This window comes from Oryzias latipes, chromosome 19, assembly GCF_002234675.1.
Source record: "Oryzias latipes chromosome 19, ASM223467v1".
Classification (NCBI taxonomy): Eukaryota; Metazoa; Chordata; class Actinopteri; order Beloniformes; family Adrianichthyidae; genus Oryzias; species Oryzias latipes.
In genome coordinates this window covers 11,521,595-11,545,038 of record NC_019877.2, presented here as the reverse complement: position 1 = coordinate 11,545,038, position 23,444 = coordinate 11,521,595, and the positions used below count along the sequence as shown (strand labels likewise).

The 23,444-nt window shown below is 37.7% G+C and overlaps 1 protein-coding gene across 2 annotated transcripts in view; it reads left to right on the top strand.

Annotated features, from left to right (window-relative positions):
* The window catches only part of chst15 (carbohydrate sulfotransferase 15), a 35,040-nt gene that overhangs the window by 4,016 nt on the left and 7,580 nt on the right, over nucleotides 1–23,444 (top strand). The window contains exons 1-3 of one of the 2 annotated variants that reach the window (XM_023949653.1): nucleotides 12,755–12,778; nucleotides 17,082–17,657; nucleotides 19,560–19,899. In XM_023949653.1, coding sequence (XP_023805421.1) covers nucleotides 17,160–17,657; nucleotides 19,560–19,899 — 838 coding nt within the window. In that variant the 5' untranslated portion in view covers nucleotides 12,755–12,778; nucleotides 17,082–17,159. Of the gene's footprint in view, nucleotides 1–12,754; nucleotides 12,779–17,081; nucleotides 17,658–19,559; nucleotides 19,900–23,444 lie in introns of those variants that run through there. The other variant, XM_023949652.1, reaches the window with a different exon arrangement.

Here is a 23,444-nt window from a genome sequence, read left to right as displayed (position 1 = left end):
AAATCAATGTGAATTGGACTTCACACGACTGCTTTTAAGAACACTTTGTCAGGGAAAGCTTGGAAGCATTTGGCAGCAAACACAAGCAGAACCGTGCACTTTTCAGATTCATAGTTTAAGGTCAGTCGAGAATGACGACTGTTTGAACCAAGCACTGATTTAATGCAATTTCCCTTCAGGTTTTTGCCCAGCAAATATTAAACTCATTATTTGACCACTGATTTCTCCACTTAAATATTTAGTTTAGCTTTTTTTATTTAATAAAACTTATAAACCAAATTTCTCAACAGGTTTTCAGCACTTATAACACAGAGTTTCATGACCTGAATTTCTGTCAAAATCCTCTTGCCTCACATCTATTTCATTTCTGTGGCAGCACAGGCTTTTCTGGGACGCTTTGCTCCATTTGGAGCAGCTGAGGCCATGCGTCACGTCTCCAGAATCTCTGTAACCATCGTGGTGTCTTTGCCCACTGACGAGCCTGACGTCTTTTTTTCCGCCTTTTTACATGACCTTTTTCAGCCCGCCTGAAGCAGCACTCTGCATTTCTCTAATGAAGCATCTGACCTCCCATTTAGGGGTCTTTCATTTCGGTCTCTGCTGCAGGGCGCAAAAGCAGTCAACAATGCATCAGCATCTTGACACGCCGTACGTGCCACTCCCTCCTGACTTGAGCACATATTTTGCACGGCTTTCCAGTTAACCCAGGTTTCCCATAATCAGCTGTGCCGTGGCAGGTTGTCCACAGCAGTCTCTTTGACCGCTGTTGGTAGCTCAAAATCTTAGGGAAAACTGCAGTTTTCTATTTAGTAGCAGAGTGAGGGCACGGGTCTTGTAACATTTTCTTGACAGTATTAACACAGACAGCTATGGGGTTTGTTAGACTTTCCACTTAGAGCCTGAATGGAAAAATTGAGAAAGAAGAGAGCTGTGTAATGAGATAGACATTCAGTCCACAAAAAAGTAGATCCTTTCGCGAGATGTACCATGTCTACCCTCCATACCCATCTGTTAGGCTCAATTACTTGTGAAGTGCAGTTCAGCATAAATAAACTCCTTCTGGTTGTTTTAGTTCAAATTGAAGAAGAATTTTTGTTGTTTAATTGATGTTGTGTGTGCAGTTTCAGGCAGATGATACACCTACGGTAGACTGCATTCTCTTAGCTTAAAGAAGCAAAAAAAAAAATAAAAAAAGACCCCCCCCCCCGTGAAATATCGTCCTCTTTGCACCAGACTGCACACACACTCAGTTATATCCAAAATATGCGGCAGCACGGCTGTGACCAAACTCAGAGGTATCGGCTTGATTGCAAATGATGCTTTGCAGTCAAATGTTTTTGTCTGCCATTAACTGTTCCTGCTTGTTTGGCCTAAAGCTACCGGGTAGCCCTGTAGTGGGTAAAGTGGAGCGCTTTTAGTGCACGGGTTCTGCGCTTGAGGTCATTCTGAATATCTATCTCATGGAAAAAAACAAAAAACATTTGTCTGAATGAAATATTTTATTTTTTAAGATTTGTTGTAGATGGGAGAAACCTGTTGTTTCTAGAGGCTCTACTTCTGGGGTTTATCTGAAAAGCAATCAAAGCACTTGACTCTTTTGATTCTTTTGCATGTTTTTAAGCCAATTTTACTCTTTGATGAAAACAAAATGTTTGGCTCCTGAAAAGATTTCTTCTTTTTTTTTTTTTGCTCACTAAAGTCAAAGAAATTCTGCCGTCGGTGGCCTGCTCACTAAAAGGAAATGGAAATATTTCCAACAGTGCTCCCACCAGTAAAGTTAGGTTGGGGGGGGGGGGGGGGGGGGTGATGAGGCTGTGAGCTAGTGGGAAAACGCGTAAGCAGATGGGTGATGGGAAGTCGGGGCGGGGTGATCCCAATGGTCCCACCTGCAGCTCAGAGGCAAATTTCTAATGAACTACTGCCACTCTGCAGAAACAATAAAGGTTCTTTTTTATTTAGCCTAAAAACGGCATAATCATAATTGAAAGACCACTGGAAACGCTTTGACAATAGATCAAAAGATGACTAGAGTGGGACTTTAAAAAGATCAGTCAAAACGTCACGAATTTAGTTGATGCAGTTGTTTTTTCAACTGAACTTGGCTGGAGAAATGTATTTTCTTCACTTTCCTCTTTTATTTAAAATATTTAGTCTTTGTCATCATTGTTTATACTAAAAAATAAATAGAAATATTTTTTCTCTCCATGTTTTTCCCCATTTCTTTTTACCGACTGCAACTCTTCTTTGTTCTGGCAAAACCTTTAACCAATTCAATATTTATCAAGCAACTTGGAAGTTTTAGCAAATATTGAAGCTTTTAAAACATTTCCTTAAACGCAAAAAATAAATGAACAGATCAAGCTTTTAGCCTTCACATCTGCAATTTTACAGAAAAAAAAGAACGTCTCTCGTTCTAAATTGTGATATTGTGTAACATTGGTGATCCTTTACTCTGGAAGTTGTGGACAACTTTTAATCTCTCTTTGGTTAAACTGTAAAAAGTATTATGAATGCAAACCAAATGTCAAGAGTTACAAAGTTCTACGTGTCAAAACCTTTGTGCTTTTCTTCCAAATATCAAGTTGCACAACACTTTGCTGTACATTGACTGCAGTGGAAAGCACCTGTGTTAAGTCAGCAGCACGCTGACTAGCATAGTCAGGTTTCACCACAACTGATAATCCTTGGTACTTTTTCTGTGCAACGTGTTTCCTGTGACTCAAACCTGCAAAAATAGCACTTGCAGCTTTGATTGTCAGGTTTAAAAGATACATTGCACTGATTTACAAACTCTCTTTGACAACAATATTCCTAATTATAGGATATGTAGAAAATATACTGTAAATGTTTATCAGTATTTGTAATGAGTACTAAGGTATTGCAAAGATTTCTCAATAAAGGCAATGTGCAAATTTGTCACTGGTACCAGATTTCAGCACTTCAGGCTTTTGTCTCTGTATAAAAGATCAGCTTTTCTGAAAAAACTTAAACAAAAAAAAGGCAAAAACAAACCTTTATCAGATGAACCAAGTTTCTAAGATGACATTTATTCATGGATCAGTTTTGCTCCATCTGTACGTTCGACACACTGTCAAAACCCAGAGATAGATCTGGCTTAATGGAATGAAAGATTGATATGAAGTGGACAGTGTCTGGCTTTGTCTCTGCTTCATGCACAGACATTGGACTCCAACAGTAATGGTGCATGCACATCTTCCAGTGAAGGATGGATTCTGTGATGAAGGTGTATGTTCCTGAAGTGAGTCATGAATCACTGATGAAGATTTACAAAGTCGTGGATGAAGATTTGCTTTAGAAGGGGACGTCTGCAGAAAGTGGCGACCCAAGTCTACTTATCATTGTGACCGATGAGCGTCCGTAATTAAGTCACTCCGCTGACAGACATTCATCTGCATCACTGACTTGAGTGAGTGACTTGGACTGTTAAGTCATTTTTCCAGTGTCCAGCCCTTGTTGTAACTAAGGGGTGACAGTTTGGATGCACTATTTATTTTGCAATGTAAAAGATTTATTTATAACACACTTCATCCTCAAAATTTCTAACAACAGAATGCTTTTTTTTAAAGAGTCGGAAAATAAATGAGTAGAATATGGATTATTAAGGAGGAGAAAGAATTTGGAGATTCAAGTCAAAAGATAAACAATGTATTATTTTAGATTTTAACTTTTTAAATTATGGTAAAAAACATTTTAAAATGTAAGATAAGATGCAAGAAACCCTTTTTAGGGTGTTTACTCAATGACCCACAGTGGCTAACTGCCACTGCAAAAATTAAGGGTCGTTGTTTGCATTATGGATGCTTGTCAAACTTTAGCTTTATTCCCCTCATCATCTGCACTCAGCTGTGTGGATGAAACTTGGCAAATCCCAAAACCCTGCTATTGTTTATAGTTTGATTAACGGAGGTCATTGCTAAGCCATTTTATAATTTAGAAGATTGCACTTTGAGTCTCACTGACAGTCAGTGGTGAACCTTTTCCAGAAAACAACTCATGCTCAACTCATGACAGCTCTAAACGGTTCCTTTCACTAAATGTCATGACATCACATAATGTTAGTTTCAGACCTCCAAACCTAGACCTCATAGTGGTGAAATACAAACAATAAGTCCATTTGTTCATCATTTATTTTGGGGTCACAGGGTAGCTGGAATCGATCCCAGCTGCTGTTGGCCGAGGGTGGGATATATCCTGGACAGGTCATCAGTCTGTTGCAGGACCTCACATTCACACCTAGGGACAATTTAGAATCCTCAGTTGACCTTACGCATGTTTTTGGACTGTGGGAGAAAGCCAAAGTAGTAAACCTGCAAGGGGAGACCATTCAAACTCCACATAAAAAGAACACAGCCAGAATTTGAACCAGAACCTTTTTGTGAATGAGATTGCTAAACTCTATATTTGGTAATGATACTCAAATCACGTTCTCAACTTGAGTGCATAAAATAAAAACCTATAAAAACCTTCACTTTTACTCTGGATGGAGGAAACCTTCAAACCGCTTCAATTCCAACTCAGAAATTTAACTTAAATATTTCAACTCATATTTAACTGTCACCCATTTTTCTTCTTTTGGCTCACCATTATCACTCAATATTCTGATCAGTTGAGTACACATCATACGGTCTACCACATCCTCTCCACATATCATCTTTCATTTTCATAGCATTTTCTGTGAGCTTCTGATCAGAGGAAGACCCTCTGGGTTTACCGGTTTGCTGATTGAATCATCTTGTTGACACATTTATTGTGACATTTTTTGCACAGCCTTCAAATAGAAGAAACAACATCTCCTGTGCTGCCTCTCCTGAGAGTAGTTGTTAAGTTAGCTGTTGGGGAGAAAATTTCACCCTAATCTTTTCCTAATTTTTGGCTAAATTGATCAGCTACATTACTGGCTTTGTTTTTATCAATACCTTCAATGTCACTTTTAACAAAACCCCACCCCTAGCTTCTGTTTTCTTGCCCTTTGGCAGAAAGGTTGAGGTAAAAGTGTTGGTTTTCTTTGAATGAATAAATTTCCTCATCCATTGCTTGAATCCATTGCTTTGAGTTGACACTATATTGTGTGCTTGGTATATATATAGATGCTGGGTAGGACTAAGCTACGGTAGAGTGAATTCATCTCTGTCTTTGTTGTCTGTCAGAAAATCACGTAACCCTTCAACAGCAGAGATGGCGTCGGTGACACCTAAATAACTTACCTTCTTTGAGATACCATAACACTTCAACCATTCACGCCATCAACATGAAGCAGTTGATTCTGATGGCTGTGAACTTAAAGTGTTGCATAATGGGGCAAAGCTGCTTTTTGCTGCATCAGAATAAGGCTTATTTACGTTGACTGTGTAGCACTTCCCATCTTAGCGCAGGGTGCTTTACTCCGCTTCAGAATCCATTGGAACTATGTTCATTGCGTCAAATGTTAAAGAGTTACGGTAGTAGAAAGAATGTAAACACTGGAGCTAAATCATTGGTGTAAAAGTGTTAAATGACCAGCTGGCAAAGACGCTCACTCGCTACTATTGAGGTATTGACCTCCAAACCTGCACTTTTATTGATAAAAACAAACATCATTGTTGGCAACAACTCAACATTCTCATCCATAGGCATATTTTCTTCAAATAATAAAAAAAATCTGCCAACGCAGTAAGAAAACTGGTCTTACCGAGAATTTTTATAGGGAAAAATACTAGTCACTAAGAGATGTTTTCTCAAACTAAAACTTTATTGATAAGATATTTTTTCTTGCCAGAAAAACATTAAAACATTTTTTTGAACAAGGGTCCCTTTTTACTTTCTTAAGATTTAGCTTTTGTAGTAAATGGTGCAAATTTCTCAACACCTGGGAAAGAATAAGTGAGCAAAAAAAAAGATAAATTAATTAGTTTGTCATTTTAATTTTAATTATGTTTTAATTAGCCTCCAATATGACCTAACTGAATATAATTAACAAGTTTTGAAAAATAAAGAAATAAAACGAAAACTCTTAATTCCTTCATCATATCTAGAATAAATATGCAAAGAAATTGGTTAAAATGCAAACAAATTAAAAAAAAAGATATTGGTATTATTGGCAATAAATAGAATTTTATTGAAGAGGAAATAAAGCAAATCCTTTACTTTTTGAATTCAGTTGAGATATTAAAGTGTAATTTAGACCGTGTCCACATATTTGATTGTCAGCAATCAACAAGTTCTTGTTGGTAAAGGTCACAACACAGAAATGATTGACGATGACCTTTATTATAAGAGAAACAACATCGGTAATTGAATGAACAGACGGTTGAGCTTCATGACTCAAACAGATGTTTTGTTTGAAGAAATAGTACTGTTTTAGTGTTAAAATGCAATAATTAAACAATGATCCCATCTAACCTAATTGAAAATGTATTTCCGATGACGTAACTGCACTTTTTGCTTGTATTATTGTAGTATGCGTTGTCCACCCTGTCCTGAAAGTGCTTTGATGGTCTAATGAGCTGCTATAGTTTCTTTTTGAGTGGCCAAAAGAGCTGATACAAGCAGCCGTGCTCGTGAGTGCCACTCTAACATTATTTATCCAGACAGTGCTCTAATGGGCCGCTGCACAGACCTGTGGCAACCTTTAACAGTGAGCAGCAGCACAGAGTGATGTGTTCATTTTCCAATTACCCCATGGCAACTCTCTATAAATGAGCAACCACTCATGAGCCCAGCTGTTGCTGCGCTGTTCTCTTTTTAAATGACCTACAAACCACAAAGGCTGGATCTCGCAATATTCCCCAGTAGGCTTCTGAATCATCTCAATGTTGATATGTTTACCATATGCAAGTTATTTCCTTTGTTGGTAATGCGCCTGGTTGAGGTCAGAAGTCAACATCTGCTTTGCTCTGGCGCTGAAGTTTCTTGTAAGAGGCAATGTTAGCGAGAAGACACACTCTGGCTTGGTCAGGATTTTTCATGAATTGATACAAATGTGGCTCTGATTCGGTGTGCTTATCCCTGCCAAGGAAATTTGAAGTTGGAGCCTCATATCTGTGTTGGCAGCTGTTTCCAACAGGAACATTAGACCAGCTGTGAAATCTTAATGCTTATGCAAGATTGATGTGCAGCTGTAGTGCATTTCTCATCCTGCCACTATTTAATAGAATTTGGCCTAGCAGGTCGATGCTTTAAAAAAAAAGTTCAGCAGTAATCTTCAATTAAGATATTCGTTTGGAGCAAAATTTATTACTGTGGATTATCGGAAATTCAACTTATAACATAACTAACACAAATATTAAAATGGTAAAGCAAAACCCTGGAATGAAAATCCTACCTGTAATTTATTAATAAGTTAATTCACCTGACTTTGCCCAAATCTTCATTATTAAGGGGTCTAATTTTGCAGTACAGAATCTTATTAGGTGAAATTTTACAGTTTGAGTGGAGTTTTCGGATCTACTGGGATGCCTTCAAATGTTTCTATCAGAATGGCGTCCAAGTGAAGGAGCGGTAACTTTGGCAACTCTGTTGTCGCTCACACTCTTTTGTATCACACTTTTCATTGGCAGTCCTAGGCTAACACTCAATCCATGCACATTTTTCCATGAGGCACAAGGCTCAGCACATTTGGAGACGACTGTTGACTGGGTGTGAAAGGATCACTGTTCACCTCCTCGAAAACATTTCTAGATCTGATGTTTAAGGCAAGACCTTTGAAGAAATTTCAACAAATGAAGTTTTTCCTGGTTTTTCATCTTATTAAAGAAATGACTGAAATTTATGGATTTAGGGGAAAAAATCCCAGTTTTTATGTCTAAGTTGGGCAAAGTTACATCGTTTAAAGACCCACTCAGGTTTTAAATGTCATTAACATGTTTATGTGGCATTTTTCTCATGATGAAGGACATATTTAAGACATTTATGCTTAAAATTGCGTTTCTGAGTATTTCTTTATCATTAATATGATGGGAAGTGGGGACGGGCTTACTCCACGTCAACAGTCTAGCCCACAACTCTAATGAACTACTGCTGCTTTGCAGAAACTTTATAGTATTTCACAGTGGGACTTTAGCATTGAACACAGTAGGTTTTTAATTTGCATTTAGATTTTACAAATGAAATTTTTGAGTAGTAAAACATTTGGTTTCAATTTTCTCTTCAAAATTGCTGTTCTGTCACCACATGTTCTGTTTTTTTTTTCAGTTTCATTAGTGCTACACTAGATCATTTGTTATCTTTCAGTGGATACAAACCATGAAAGGTTGAAAATCAAATCCTGGGGCTGTGGTTGATGCTTACAAGAAATGGAAAAATGAGTCATTTGTGGAAGAAAAATTACAAATTTTCACATCCTTTTTTCTTGAAAGCCACGAAGACGGTTGACATCTTTTTCCACTTAAAAAGTCTCCACATCAAACAGCTGAATGACTGGTCACAGCTTATTGACACAGTCTGTTTGGGAAATCAAGCTCAGCGGAATTTTATTTATAATTTTTTTGTCAGCATTAATCTTAGTTTCATTGTTTTGAAAGCAATTAATGTGACATTAGCTGTCACATTTGGATAATATCTTTCTCCACACTCATTCATCACTCATTGCGGATTCAATGGGCAAACGCTCCTCCTCCTTTTTCTACACCCACATATGGAGCTCTCAGCTCTCAACATTCTCAGATTGACTTATCCAAAGTCCCCTTTCCACCCCACCAGTGTCTAAACTCTCTTTGGTCCTCCCTCCCACGGATTCAGTCATTTTTCCTGTGAACATCTACTAAACTCTTTTGTCACAATACATTTTTAAGATTCTAAGACTCCAATGATTCAAATGTGTTTGGAAATTGTGTTGATTCCTCACTTCATCTGTTCATCATACCTTATTTCTAGCAGTGCGGCTCCATTTTTGTCTTAATATTGTTGCATCAAACACATCCCGGAAGAGACTGGAATAGCTTGAGTAAATTATCTCAAAACAATTCACTGTTTTTTGTTTTTCTTAAAATGCAGTCTGTTAATGTCAGTTCAGACCAAAGTAAGGCAGATACTAGAATCTTCTGAGATGCTGACAAACTTAAAATCACTTAAGTTTCAAAAATGTAAAGACTAAACTGAAGCAATTAGTTTTAGGAGGTTATCTCCAAAATAATGTAGAATAAAAGTAAAAATAATTGTTATTTTGGGATGAAGGAGTGTAATAAATGTAGTATTAAAATAAAAAATAAAAGTTTGAATAAACTTTAGTCTTCAATGTCACTGTTTTTCCTCAGTTTGATTTGAAGTAGACAGACAGACAGACAGTGTGTTGAATTCCATGGCTTACACCATCAGACCGCCAGACTAGACTGTAACCAAAGCACAAAGCTCATTTATGCATCTACAGACTTTCTGTTAAGAGACTTTTGGACTCTGGTCAACCGAGTGGAGGTTTGGTTGAACTTGGTGCATGATTTCACAACACTCAGAACCATCGGTGGAAAAGTCCTACAGCAGCTGGAACACGGTTTACATTTAGACATAGTCTTGAAAGCGCTGCCCACAACATCTGGTGCTTTTGCTGTGGAAGTGTTGTTTTGCTTTGTCCGAATCTGGTTGGGAGTCACAGGATAGGAGTGATTTATGGTGCTTTGCAGAGGGTCGCAGAGATTACAGTGGCTCACAGTCGCCTGTCCTTTTGCTCTTGTTAAAAAGATCATCAACAAAAGATTTGTGGAGATCTTGACCCTCAAAACTGGAGTTGCTGCATACTTTAAGGTTGTTTCAGTGTTCTATCCTCAGAGCTGGCTTTCTTGTACATTTGTCACTATGACAGCAGACTGGGTTTCATCCCGTTTGGAGCCAAGACAGTGCTTGAGAAGTGAAGGAACAAATTCCTTTCATCACCCACATTTTAACTCTAACATGTAGTTGTCTCTGGATTGTTCTGTTTTTAAACCCGTCCTGTGGAAAAATTCAAAATGCGTGTTACTGAACGACTGCAGATGCTCGGTGTAAAATGTGAGAGGCTGAATAGACTGTTGACAAGTCTTTTAGGTGAAAAAGAGAGGACAAAGAAAGAAATTTGTTCACAAGGCACCCAAAGATCGAATCTTTCTCTACAATTTGACGATTTTGTGGAAAAGATGGTATTTCGTGATATTTTTCTTCTTATCAGCCTTAAATTTGCTCACAAGTTCCTGTCATGTCTTTTTTTCTGCTGCATTTAAAAATCTGTCAGCGAGACAGATTTGACATTTAGAAAACAAAAAATGAAAGACAACATCATAGACTTTTTCTGAAGGACCAAACGAGCCACAGATGCCAATCTGAAGACTTTGATCATCTGTGATTTGTATTTGTAGGAAACCTCATCAAAGTTTCTCTGAAAATTTCAGGCCTGTTTTTCAAATAATTTTAATTTTTTTAACACAAATCTTGTGTTAAAAGATGCATCAATAGATCAACGAAAATATAAGCCTAAATTAAGTTATTTTTCTATTAAATGATTCAAGAGTACAGTCAATCTAACTTAACATAATTTACGATACATAAAAACTTGAGTTCAATCAGTGTTTAGGAATAAATATTCAGAATAATTTCTGTTATGTAAACATATGTAAGGTTTGCAAATGAGTGAACTTATTCTGTCAATTGTGATTTCAAATGTCGGCAATGATCTTTTTTATTGGCCAGTAACTGAAAATGCACTGCCAGATGCTGCTGCTTTCAAAAACCAGACAAAAAGGAAGGAAACAAATCTTCACAGCTTTGCTGGATAATCTGCATAAACCTGGCGCTTTATCCTCTCTAAATCTTCACTCGTTTCTTGGATGTTACTGTCAGCCACACTCTCTTTGTGAGGATCTCCTGTGTGTAAATATGGGATGGTAACCTCATTAGGTTATACTTTTTTTCTATTTACTGTCAATGGATGTGGGAACCCTTTTGTTTTCAGGGGGATAAACACAAGTGGCGAGATGTAATGTTGCAATAACACACAGTCGTGCATTCAAACGTTAACAGCAGCACCATGCTTGCCTTTCTGGACGAACATTTTTGAAAAAAATAAACAAATTAGACTCAACTTGAATATTCAGCCAGTTTATTTGTGTTTATTTGCTATTAATTGATCTTTAATTATGAAACGAATGAAATTAAGTAAGAATTGGGTTCTTTTTGGTTTTTTTTGTTTGTTTTGATGGTTAAAATCATCACGGCAGTGCAAATTATCAACAAAAAAACAGCCACCTTTCTCATCAAGACATCAGGCCGTTTGACACTGCCGATGAAGTGAAGACATTTAAAGATGAAAAGATAAGAAGTGACCAACAGAACCATCTCCTCTACTGCAGCCAGACACTCTAGTGGTTGTGTATAGATACTTAGTAAGGTCAAGGGCAGGCCCTTTAGTCTAATGAGAAAAAGAGGTGTACCAGTCTTTGGCTTTTTTTGATGAGAGTAATGGATTACTTTTTTCTGGTCATTATCATGGATTCTCTTTTAAAAAAGGACAAAATGATCTCTCTTCTGTCTCTTTTGTCCTTCTTGAGGTCATTACCCTCTTTCCATGGTTCTTTGAGCTGCTGAGAAGACTTTAATGGATCAGACAGGCCACACATTTTAGTCTATTATTAATGGTCTGATTGTAGACATTTGCTCTCCACCTCTGGTACTCTTAAGGTTTTACAAAGAATTACTTCATGCTTTGTTAGTCTCTTGTGGCTCTCATTTTATTTACACTCATAATGAAATTCATTTTAATCATTCAAAGCTCATTAATTTGTTAATGAGCTGGTTTTGCTTTTGGCATCTAATCAATAAATAAATCAATAAAATTTTTCAAATAGTCTTTAGAAAAATTTAAATGTAAAGAAGGAAAACGAAAAAAGATTGTTGTTTTTTATAAGTGACATTTTGGCAGCTTTTCATACAAAAACATGTATTAAAAAAAACTCAAATTTTAATTTTATAATCCAGAAAACTTTCATCATTAAACACATACAGAACTCCACATGTTATATCTGTATAATTTACTAATAATGCCAACAATCAAAAGGTTTTTTTCAGAGCAAACTGTGGTGACTAAAAATGAGAAAAATAGCACATTTATATTTTTTGACACCTGATTACCAGGCTGTTATTATTATTTTCTTTTATTGAAGTCTATTTGAAATTTGGAATCATTGAAAAGTTCTGAAGTTTGCCAGATTACTGGCATTTCTTCCTGCCCTTTCACCTAGAAAAGAAAGTGGAAGTAAAGGAGTTAAGCCTTTAACTACCCAACCAAGAAAACATAATACGGTACATGAAAATATCTCCACTATTTGGTTGAGTTGGCAGTTAAATTGTCAACCATCAATTAGGACAAATTGAAAATTACCGTAATTTTTTTTTTGGGGGATATGCCAAACACTGTCATCTTCAAACACCGTCACGGGGCTTCTACTCCGTCACGCGTCAGAGCGTGTGTCACGCCTGCCCCCCCTTACACTGGCCTCATGGAGTTCCATAATTATCAGCGACCTGGTAGAGAAGAAAGTTTTTCCTGCTGACACAGCACTGATGGACCCTTTGTTTTTTTCCAGCTACTTCTGACACATTCCTGCCAGCACTCCATGAACTTTTAGTGACCATCATCCTTTTGTCTTGCACTTTGTGGCTTGTGCAAGACCAGTTAACAATAGAGCGGACGAGTTATTTCCTGAAGAAAACTGCTTACAACGCACATTCTCAGTAATTCTGTCATTATTTTTTTAGTAATCATCAGCAGTTTCTGTTGAAATTGTCAGAACTTCCACGCAGAAGCTTTTCTTGTTCAGTAAGTTATCCAAAAATGTGGCAAAGCTTGTTGTTGTATTGACTGAATTGCAGTGTGGGGTCTTTAAAAACATGATTTTCCAGGCAGCTGCATAGAAATAGAAATAGAAATATCTTTATTTGTCATTGTACATGTACAACGAAATTACAGTGCAATTTTTTCCGGTGGAATAAAAAGTCAAGTAAGAGTAGAAAACTAAAAACTGCGAAATAAGACAATATAAGAAAGATATGTTAATATCTTCTGCATGGACTACTAAAACAGATTGCCTTTCTGTAACATCTCCTAACTTCCTTCTCTGTTGGATTTCTGTTCCACTTGGGGTATTTTGTTTTGTTCCAGTCTTTCTGGCACTCGTCTGTTTGATGATGCTGTTGTTCTTTTTCATCCTCCACCATTCACACGAGATTGGAGATGCTGTATCCAGTTATTAACTTGTCTGTGAGGTTGTAACAATTTTGCTTTGACTTCTCATGGCAGTATAGATTAGGTTTTCTGCGGTTTATCGACCTGTCTCAGCAAAAGCCCTGCATGTGCAGGCTGTAATCTGCCTGTTGCTGCGGCAGATAAATATTAAGCTGCCTTGCCATGTAAACAGCAATAAATAATAGACGGTGGTGCTGACATTTAAAGAGATGTCCTTGTTTTGATCATCTATATGTTTATTCTTATTCAGAATGGAATCAGACTTTTACAGTGACAATTTTCAAATAAAAATCTAGTTTTTCTGCCCTGCTGAGAGAAACATTTTTAATCTTACCAAGTTGTTATAGATGAAGTAAAAAAAAAAATCTTTTTTTTATTCTGTGATCTCTGAGCTATATACTTCTGTCAAGTTTGCTTTCAATCAATTGGCCTCATCGGCAAGTTATAACATTTTTATTCTCTACAGAGAGCTGGGGAGGTAACACGTTGATTTCCATCAGGTGGAATGTTTTCCCAGCCAGGCACAAGGAGAATTCCCTGCTGTGATTTGAAGAATCGATGATTAAAGGGTTGCACAGTGTCGTTGGTAGTTAAACAAGAGTGCTGAGGGATTTGGAAACTGCATCTCTCACACCTTAAAAGGAAATGATACAAAGTTAATATTTTTATACTCAAACAATTCTGCATTAAAATGTTGACATTTTTTATTTTGAAAAAAAAAACCCAACAACTTATGCTATTGATTTTAATAAACACATAAAAAGCATGTTTCATGTATCTGTGAGGTTATTCACTTAAATACATATATATATTTTTTTCAAATGTTCAGACTCTAAAATAATCAGTGTGATAATTTGTTTGACTCATTTGTGCCTAAATGGCAGGCTGTTCATGGAGAGGCCTTTCATGGATGGGTTATTAAAACCCCGGCCAGACTCATTTGCATTGCACAGGGGTGTAGCAATCAGAAGAGCATGCTGGGTATTATGACAGATGGATTGAAGTCAGTTATAATCATGGCAAAGTGGACTCCAGTATGTGCTAATATGGCAGTGTATGATCTCAATGATGGACTCAGATTAACTCTTTTTTGTGTTATTTGTCATTTTATTTACAATTCCCATTAAATGTTTGGATTTCCACCTATATAAAACAAAATCAACTTCAAAATAGATGATATGCAAATCATCCCGTGACATCTGTTACATGCGTGAGTTCTATATTTTGAATATGTGGATGAACTCTTGGCGCATATCTGCCTCCCTCCCAACATCTTATTTGTTAGTTCCTCATATCACAAAGCAACTGCCAAACAAAACCCGTTCTGTAAAAGCAGGGATGTATAAGGGTCAATTGAAATAAAAGTGAAAAAAGCCTTGTGGTCGACTCATTCACGCATAGCTATGCACATTTGTAAGACATTTTCAGGCCATTTCCCATCAAGCTTCTTTCAACTGGCGAACATGCACTAGTAAACAGTAGATTAAGAAAAAATAACCCTGGTTGTTCAGTGTTAACACTATGTTCTGAATGTGTGTTCTTAAAGCAGTGTAATAGTAGCATTAGTTAGATATGGAAAGGGATTGTGACTGGTGAGAGGTGTATGACAAAAAACATTTCCTTTTTTGTTGATTTGACCTTTTAATGTAAAAAAATGCTTGCAAGAATAATAAGCTGTTGAGAAAATATTCAACAACCTTTAAGAGTTTATCAGCATCATGCTGTGTGTATTTGCTGATTTTCTCCTTAATCAGATAATTATTTCTAGTTGCTGTTTCCTTCTCATGCAATTATCATCATTTAAGAAACAAAAACTAGAATCTAGTTTATTGATGTTTTTTTAAAACTATTTTTATACTACTTTAATCTCTCTTAGAAGTGCATCAGTTTCAACTTATCTGACAAATTCAAATGCTAAACTTTAGAACTGTCAAAGGGAAAATCAAGACACTAAACTTGTTTTCTCTGAATGTAATTCTATTTGAGTTAAGTCATTTCTTCAGGTCAGACATTAACTCTATAAGAAGAATATATCTGCCTAGCTGCCAGTCACCCACTGCTACTTTTGGTAGGCTGATTTAGACGCAAATACCCTTGAGAATAATCTTTTATTGTAAATGGCACACTTCCCATTTTCCTTCCTCCTCTTAATCTCTTTTTAATCTTTTTTATACCTTTCTTCCATCTGATACAACCTTGAGCCCCAACAATTCCATAAAGTTAGAGGAGGAGTGCATCTGTGCATCTTTCGAGCTGTGACTGGAGTATCCAAGTTTAGGATAAAACATCCTGAAAGTTTCTTTTTTTCTTTGTTTTCTTTATCATTTTCAGATGGAAATTTAGAATTGCTGAGATTTTCTTGTAATTAACTTAAACGTGTTCAGTGTTGTGCATGTTTCTTCAGTGTTGCCTGTTTGATAACCTTCAGAATAACTGTTGCCGTGGAGATAATGCTGACAGCCTTGCCGAGGGTCAAATGACATCTCTTGAGTTGCAAGTATTTGTATACTGACCTGCACATACAAAAACACGGTGTTCCACGTGGCATTCTTGCAGAGCCGGAGGAGTGTGTGTCTGTGCGGTGAGTCAGTTTTCTAATGATGCAGCTTCAGGTGTGAACCAGCCCTGATGAGCTGAACAGCCCCATTTCCAGCTTTAAAAAGTGTCCTTGGCTAAGCTTCAACATCTTTTTGTCCTGAATTAAACTCACATTGCGATTCAACTTCAGACACAAAGACAACCGGAAGGATGAAACTGTCATTTGCGGATACACCATCATTAGCGATCCTCCATTCTTTCGTCCCTTAAAGACGCCTGCCTTCCTTTTTATCTGCGGGTGACAATTCGTCCACGTAAATTCATGGGGAGGAATACTATTTTCTGATAATATAATCCCTCCTATGAGTCAGCCTGGCTATCTCAGATATTGGTGCTCCTACCCAGGAGAGACCAACATGCTTCATAGTTTCCAGGCTAAAACCTTTCCACATCCTTATCACTTGGTGCATATTGTGACTTAGGCATGAGGAGAATGGCTGGTTTGACTTTCAGGCTGGGTTGGGTGTCTCTGTGCCGTCAGATTAAAGCAGGAAGAGTCAGGGGAAACTTGTTCAATTAGCTTCAACCTGCTTTACGTTTCTTTAGCCCTGCATTTTACCTCTTATGTTTACCTCACAGGTTTAAGTTGAAGTGATCAGTGCTATGGAAAGAGGGACAACTGAAAAGACTAAAAGTAAAAAACTAATAATTTTAACCTTGTAAAGCCCACTGCATCAAACAATTAATTTTGATGAATTAAGATCATGCCTTTGATGAAATCCACACAAAATAATTTTTTGAGACATAATACGTGTCAATTATGAGCCGTTGGATGATTTGGTGAGATTTACTCACAACAATGGTAGTTTAAGGTGCAAACATAATGACATGAGTGTTTAGAACAAAAGCACCTTATTTACCTACTGTCTCGTATTAGACACGCATTTTTGAATGGTGTAACTGCATTAAATAAAATTAATTATCAACAAATTTAACATTATTTCAATACAGCACACATGTAAAAGCATGAATGACAATAGATGCGTTATTTTCACTGGAAAGTTTTGAAAATGAGCAAAGCTTTTCCCGCTGTAAGTGTTTTTAAAATTTCAAGGAAGCAGCAATTTTGAACAGGAAAAGCCCTTCTACTGCCCTTAGTGGAATGAGGATGCACTACAGGGCACAAAACATATACGAGGTATATACTGTAAGTTTTTATGGAGAGATTTAATTGTATTAATGAGATAGAGATCCCAGAAATGTGCATCAGATATGATATGAATGGTTATCTAGGGTTAATGAAGTGATAACTTTCTGTTAACCTTGTTTTCACCTTCAGTCTGCAGGTGTCTGCAGATGAGGCCAGCTGTTCTCCATAGTCCATCATCGACATAAGCTACGCTTCCTCAACACTGGGATGCTCTGCACAGTCATAAAAACATACTGCATTATTGTCAGCCCAAAGTTGGACACCATGACACAGATGGACTACAAGTACAGCCTGCTGGGCCCTTCTTTGGACGACTACCGCAAGAGGCCGCTGCTCCTGCAGGTGGACAACACGCCCATGAACCCTTTTGCAGTCCTGGAGGTGAATAGGGACGCACAAAAGCGTTCCAACAACCAAGGCTGCTTCTGCAAGATCCGGGTCTATGGCATCCTGTTTGGGCTGGCTGTCATGTTCGTCATCATGGCTTCGTACGTTCTTAATGGGGACAAAAAGGGCCTCCTCCTCACTCCATCTCCTTACCACTTCAGCACTATGGTCAACCCTGGACTGTTTGCCTTCAACCTTTCCTCAGAGAAGGATTATGCACACATTAGACTTGTAGTCAAATCCATTAAGTCCAAGGTGGAGTTTGGCAGCAGCAGACACAATCCAGAACTGAATGCACTGATCAAAACTGATCCACACGTGAGTAAAACTAAACCATGCCCTACATCTATTTGTTGTGAGAGTTTGTCTAATTAATCTTTATGTTACTTGTCTGAATTATTTGGGAGAAAGACAGAAACTTCCTCATATGTCCTCACACAATTAAAATGTTTTACACCATGTGTCACTTAGATCCAAAATGGCTCCCTCAGCGTTTGCTAGACATTGTTTTTCGTTTTAATGTTTGAGGTGTGCTGAAGCCACAAAATTAATAACAAAATGTATTTTTTATTTTTGCTGATGGTTGTTGCAATAAATGTCATTTATGTAGTTCAGATAGAAAAGGAAATTTCTGAAGTTACTCAAAACCCAGAAATGTTTTCATTTGATTGATCTATTATAAAAACACAAACCTTTGTTAAAAAATTCAATTCAAGTCAATTCGATTCAATTCAATTTTATTTGTATAGCCCAAAATCACAACAAAAGTCGTCTCGATGGGCTTCGAAGTAAAACATGAACTCAAAAGGATCATGAATACAAAGAGTTCAATAGGAAAATACTAAAATGAACTAACAAACTGACTAAGCTATACTGACATCCCTGCCCTTAGACCCCCCTTCGCAGTAAGGAAAAACTCCTAAAAAAACGGATTCCGGAAAAAACAAAGAAACCTCAGGGGTGCCCACATGAAGGAGGGATCCTCCCCCAGGACGGACAGGCGATTTACCAGAACTCTTAGAGAAGAATTAACTTATCTAACACTACAACTACATATATAAAGTCCAGCAGACGAGCTTCATCCAGCCGTGGTTGGGGGGACAGTCAGGGGCGCGAGTCGAGCCTGAGACAGGAACCACAGCCAGGTGTAGGAGCAGGAGCAGAGGCGAGGTACTCGGTCGGGTACAGAGCAGAGACGAGCCAGAGGCAGGATCCATAGCCAGGTGTAGGAGCGGGAGCAAAGGCGAGGTATAGGGTCAGGAACAGAAGCACGGATGAGCCAACTGGAGTCTGGAAGCACTCCCACTCCCCAGGAGGGGAGAGGAAAAGAGTGACAATACCTGAATCGCACTGCACCAAACAGAGGCATGGAGAACTAAATGATAAATGATGATCAAAAATAGAGAAGAGTGGAAGGGTAGAAGTAGATGAGAAAAGAGGACAGAACCCCAATGCACCATGGTTACCCCAGCTTCAACTTCTAGCAGCCTTTTAAAACAAATAGTTATTGTTATTAAGTTTAATTTAAGCACATTAACATTAAATTAAAAAATCTCTGAATACTAACTAGTCTGACAATAAGCCTGTCCAAAGAGGAATGTTTTCAGTCTAACTTTGAATATATAAACTGAATCGGCCTCTCTTACAAGAGCTGGGAGCTTATTCCATAAAACAGGGGCTTGGTGGCTAAACGCTCTACCTCCAACCATACTTTTACTAATTCTAGGAACCACAAGTAGTCCTGCATTTTGCGAGCGAAGTGTTATTATTGGATGGTAAGAGACTATGAGGTCCTTAATATAGGACAAGGCCAGTCCATGTAAGGCCTTATAGGTTAACAGGAGGATCTTGAACTTGATTCTAGAATCAGCTGGGAGCCAATGGAGCGAAACTAACACAGGAGTGATTTGATCTCTTCTGCTAGTTCCAGCTAACAATCTTGCTGCTGCGTTCTGAACAAGCTGGAGACTTCTTAAGGAACTCTTAGGACACGCTGCTAACAAGGCAGTTCTACATGCCTAAGATATGTGAGCCTTAAATGATAAGTCCTGTTCAAATAAAAAAATTCAAGCTATCAAAAAAATAAAACACAATGTTCTTGTGTTTTTATGATTTTAGCACATTATACGTTTGTTTTGCTCATTAAATATAAATTAATGTGCTTTTTAGTTGGTTTTGTCTTGTTTCAAAAGGTTTTAAACCTTTTTGTTTTTTTTCCAGATGTTTTCTGTGATTCCACACAAATTTCTACCTGGTATCAAGAACCCCTGCTGGTACGAGGAATACACTGGAAACAGAACTTCAGACCCGTACAGGACAAATATGTACGGACGCTACTCACGGCGTTTCAGGACAGTTTTTCAGCACCTGCGGAGCTCCTTCCACAAACATTTGTTTTATCGCAACAAGAAAATCTACCGCATGCGTTGCCTTCCATACTTCTACATTATTGGCCAACCCAAGTGTGGCACAACAGACTTGTATGACAGATTGAGACGACATCCAGATGTCAAGTTCACCACTTTTAAAGAGCCTCATTGGTGGACACGCAAGAGGTTTGGTGAGTCAATCCTCCTTAATTCTGGCTAAAAAGGCTGATGATAAACTGTCAAACATGACTAATCAGATTTGAACATGGATGTTAGACTTTTGAAAATGTCTTAAAAGTATCACAAGCACCATCTAATGCACCTTCTTTAGCAGTTCTATGTATGCACATCCTCTATTACCTCATTACAAAGTGGGTGCAAGTGGGGATTTATCAAAGCATAAAAGTAAACCTCAAACTTAGGTTCAGTTCAGTCCTCGGTGTAATTTCTGTGCAATTACCTCACAAATGAATATTCAACACCCGCTGTGTGATGTGCATGAGAATAGGCACCGTTTATTTTCTACCTGAGGGTTGTCGGCACCAAGTTTACAGCCCTAATGGTGTATTTGCAGTTGAAATTGCCTTCACCATGCAGCATTTTGAATGCTAATCGCCTCCCTCCCACTTTCTAGGGCCTTGTGCGCCATCATTAGTATCAAACCGCTGCAAGTTTCCATCTTCAACTGTGATGATGTGGCTCATTAGAGTCTTGTGTAAACTAAATGTTGAAGAATCTGGAGCAACTCTAACCGTTAAATGAGACAGAGATCTGCTCATCCAACTGACAAACCACCAAAAAGAACACACAAAAAACCTGTTTTGGAGCTGACTAGCTCTTTTTTTAAACATCTGTCGGGTTTTCTCACCATGTACTTGTTGCTTAAGTTGCTGCTCTCTTTTTACACATGCATGCATTCGAAAGGGCAATTTGTAAACCATGCATTATTTAGTTACACCACAAATATTTAATATTCAGTGATCCAATCTTAGGATGCAACCTCTTGTCACCATCTGGGTTTGGCATTCTGTGAATTTGAGCAGGTGGCAAATAAGTAATTTAGTCAAACAAAGAGAAAAACATTTGGCACAGAAAAGGGACCGCCGCCTTGCAGCAGACATCTGGTCGTGTGGCAGCTCTGTTGTGTAAAAGTGCAGTCGACTTTGTGGTTTTCCTGTTGCATGAGCATCTGCGATGTTTAATCAACTACCGCAGGAATCCAGATGTCATTTCAAGTCACAAAATATCCAGTAGTGAGAGTTTGCTTGTCCTGTTGAAATGAAATAATCAAAATCAACCTTTTTGTTTGAAGAAGCGCAGTTTCTTTGGGTTTAATTGGGATTTAGATACTTCAGTGGAAGTCACCAGGAGTTGCTGCATTTATTAGACAGATGTTAAGAAAATGCTCAGAAAAGCTCAGTCAAGATTCCAAATCCATCTGATGGATCTTTTTAAAGTGGAAACAAGGAGCATGGACTGAGGCTTCAACAAAATACTTGTGTATTTTGCAGAATTTTGCAGTGTAACACCAGTTTGGTTTGAAGTCTTTATATGAAAAGATAGTTTAAAAAATTAACTGCATTTAAATGGTATAAAATGTTTGAATAAATCTTTAAAGAAGCAGTTCTAACTTTAGAAGTAGTTTATTTATTTAAGAAATTGCTAAATTAAATTCGGGATCCTAACCAAATGCCTTTAGTTCATCAAATCATTGATTTTGCCCCCTAATCTGATACCATTCAGCCTCTGGGCTGATCAGTCTGCATTAATGTGCCTTTGTGTAGTCCAAAGAGACATTTTTGTTTTTGTCGACATGTATTTGTCTTATGTTTTTGTATTCTGCAGCTGTACCTCAAGGACGGAGCTTTTTTGTTTAGTTGTGGTCCCCCTGCATTCACTGGCTTCCATGTTTGCTGTCACTGAGTCGTTTTCCTTTCTAACGATGTACCTCAGGCTCTGCGCTGGTAATCAGTGCTTTTTTTCTGCAGACATCCTTTGAAAACACCATGAATTCTAATGGCCTTGTTTTGTATTTATTTATTGTGCTCCCCTTGAGGCTGCGCTCAGTCCCTGCATAGAAAAGGTGACTTGACGCGATCCATGCCTGATAACTTTCCTCAAGGAGCGGGCTGAATCTCAAGCAGATGTTTCTGCAGAGTACAGTTTCTATTAAAAAACAACTTTTTTAAGAACTCCATGATGCTTTATTCATGCTAAAAAGCAAAAAGAAAAGGAAAAGCCTGGAAGCAAGACATTGAAGTTGCCATTACTAAGACTTTGCCACTGATGAATAATGATGAACTTGAGTTTTCTAATCACGTTTTCCTATGAAACGGTGAAAAAATGTTTTAGCGCAAAGTGTTGCTGATAGGCAGAGGTAACTGATTCATTTCAGGAACAAAAGACTGAATCAAAACAGGGTGCTTGGCAGTCATACTCTTAGGTATTAATATAAGCAATTACGTGCAAATACACATTCGTGTCAGTTTTAGTCAGATCTTGTCATAAGGGTACGAACTTTTCATTATAGAAGATTACTAAAAACCTTATTTTGTTTTCCTCTCAACATAGTTCAACCTTAGATTGATAATTAGGTTTTTAGATGTAAATAATTTGTGATCTTTTGGTGAATATTTTGGATGTTTAGCTTGTAAAACATTTACATTTGCAAACAATTTTTAATACTATATTTTTAAGGGTAAAAGTCCATTTTGTTTTGTATAGTTTGGCAAGGGGTGCGACATATGCTGCGTTCACACCATCGGTGTGCTGAAGTGGTGACTTCCAATAAAAAGTCTGGGTTAATGTGCGTTTTGGGCTTCCACATTCAAAAATTGGTAGGAAAGTCAGTTTTTGAACTTTCTGTACTAATAAGCACGCTATCATTGGACAGAGTTAAACCAGTTAAACTCTGAATTTTTTTTAATTCATGGAAGTGCCAAATAGATCATGACAGATAAATTAATAAATGCGGTTTGTGGCGGGTAGGGATTAAACTACACCAAGTCTTTCATATTTTGGAATAGAGCGGTGAAGAGCAGGATTTGTGAGATTTGCACCGCTATGACGTTTGGCAGGTAGCGACAGTCCAGTGTGAGGCATGTTCAAGAATGCCAGAGCAGCGCGTTCTTGAACATTCCCGATACGTAGTATTGTCTTAGATGCCTCCAAAAAATCTGGTAAAAGTACCTCTTAAATCTGATAATGTCAGTCCCGTAGTTCATTCCGTGCATTTTTGCTTCAGCTCATTTGAGCATTTCTCACTTTCATCCAGCAATAGTCTGAGATTTGATTGGAGTAACACCTTTATTTGTCTTTGCTTTAATTCTGTTTTCTAGCGCACCACATATCTTTTTGCCAACCATTAAAAAAGTGTGTTCAGCTGCAGTATGGCTGCATGAAAAAAAAAAATCTTCTCCATTACCATGCTTTACAATCGATCTGAGGTGTTAACGCTGATTTACTGCCTTTCTCTATTTCCTCTGCTGAGTTTCACTTTCAGCTGACTCAGCATCACCCCCCCCCCCCCCCCCATGTGGTCCGATCCAAATGGGATTTTACCTCCTCTCTTCTACATCCTGGATATTTTCTGCAGGACCTGTTCACTTGGGTGTCGTTTTGGCCCATTAGAATAGAAATAAAATGTATAGAATGCAAAAAAACAAACAAACATTTAGATACATATGTTCTGTAAAAAAATAGAATTAATACCTTTTAAATAACTATGTTCAATTAT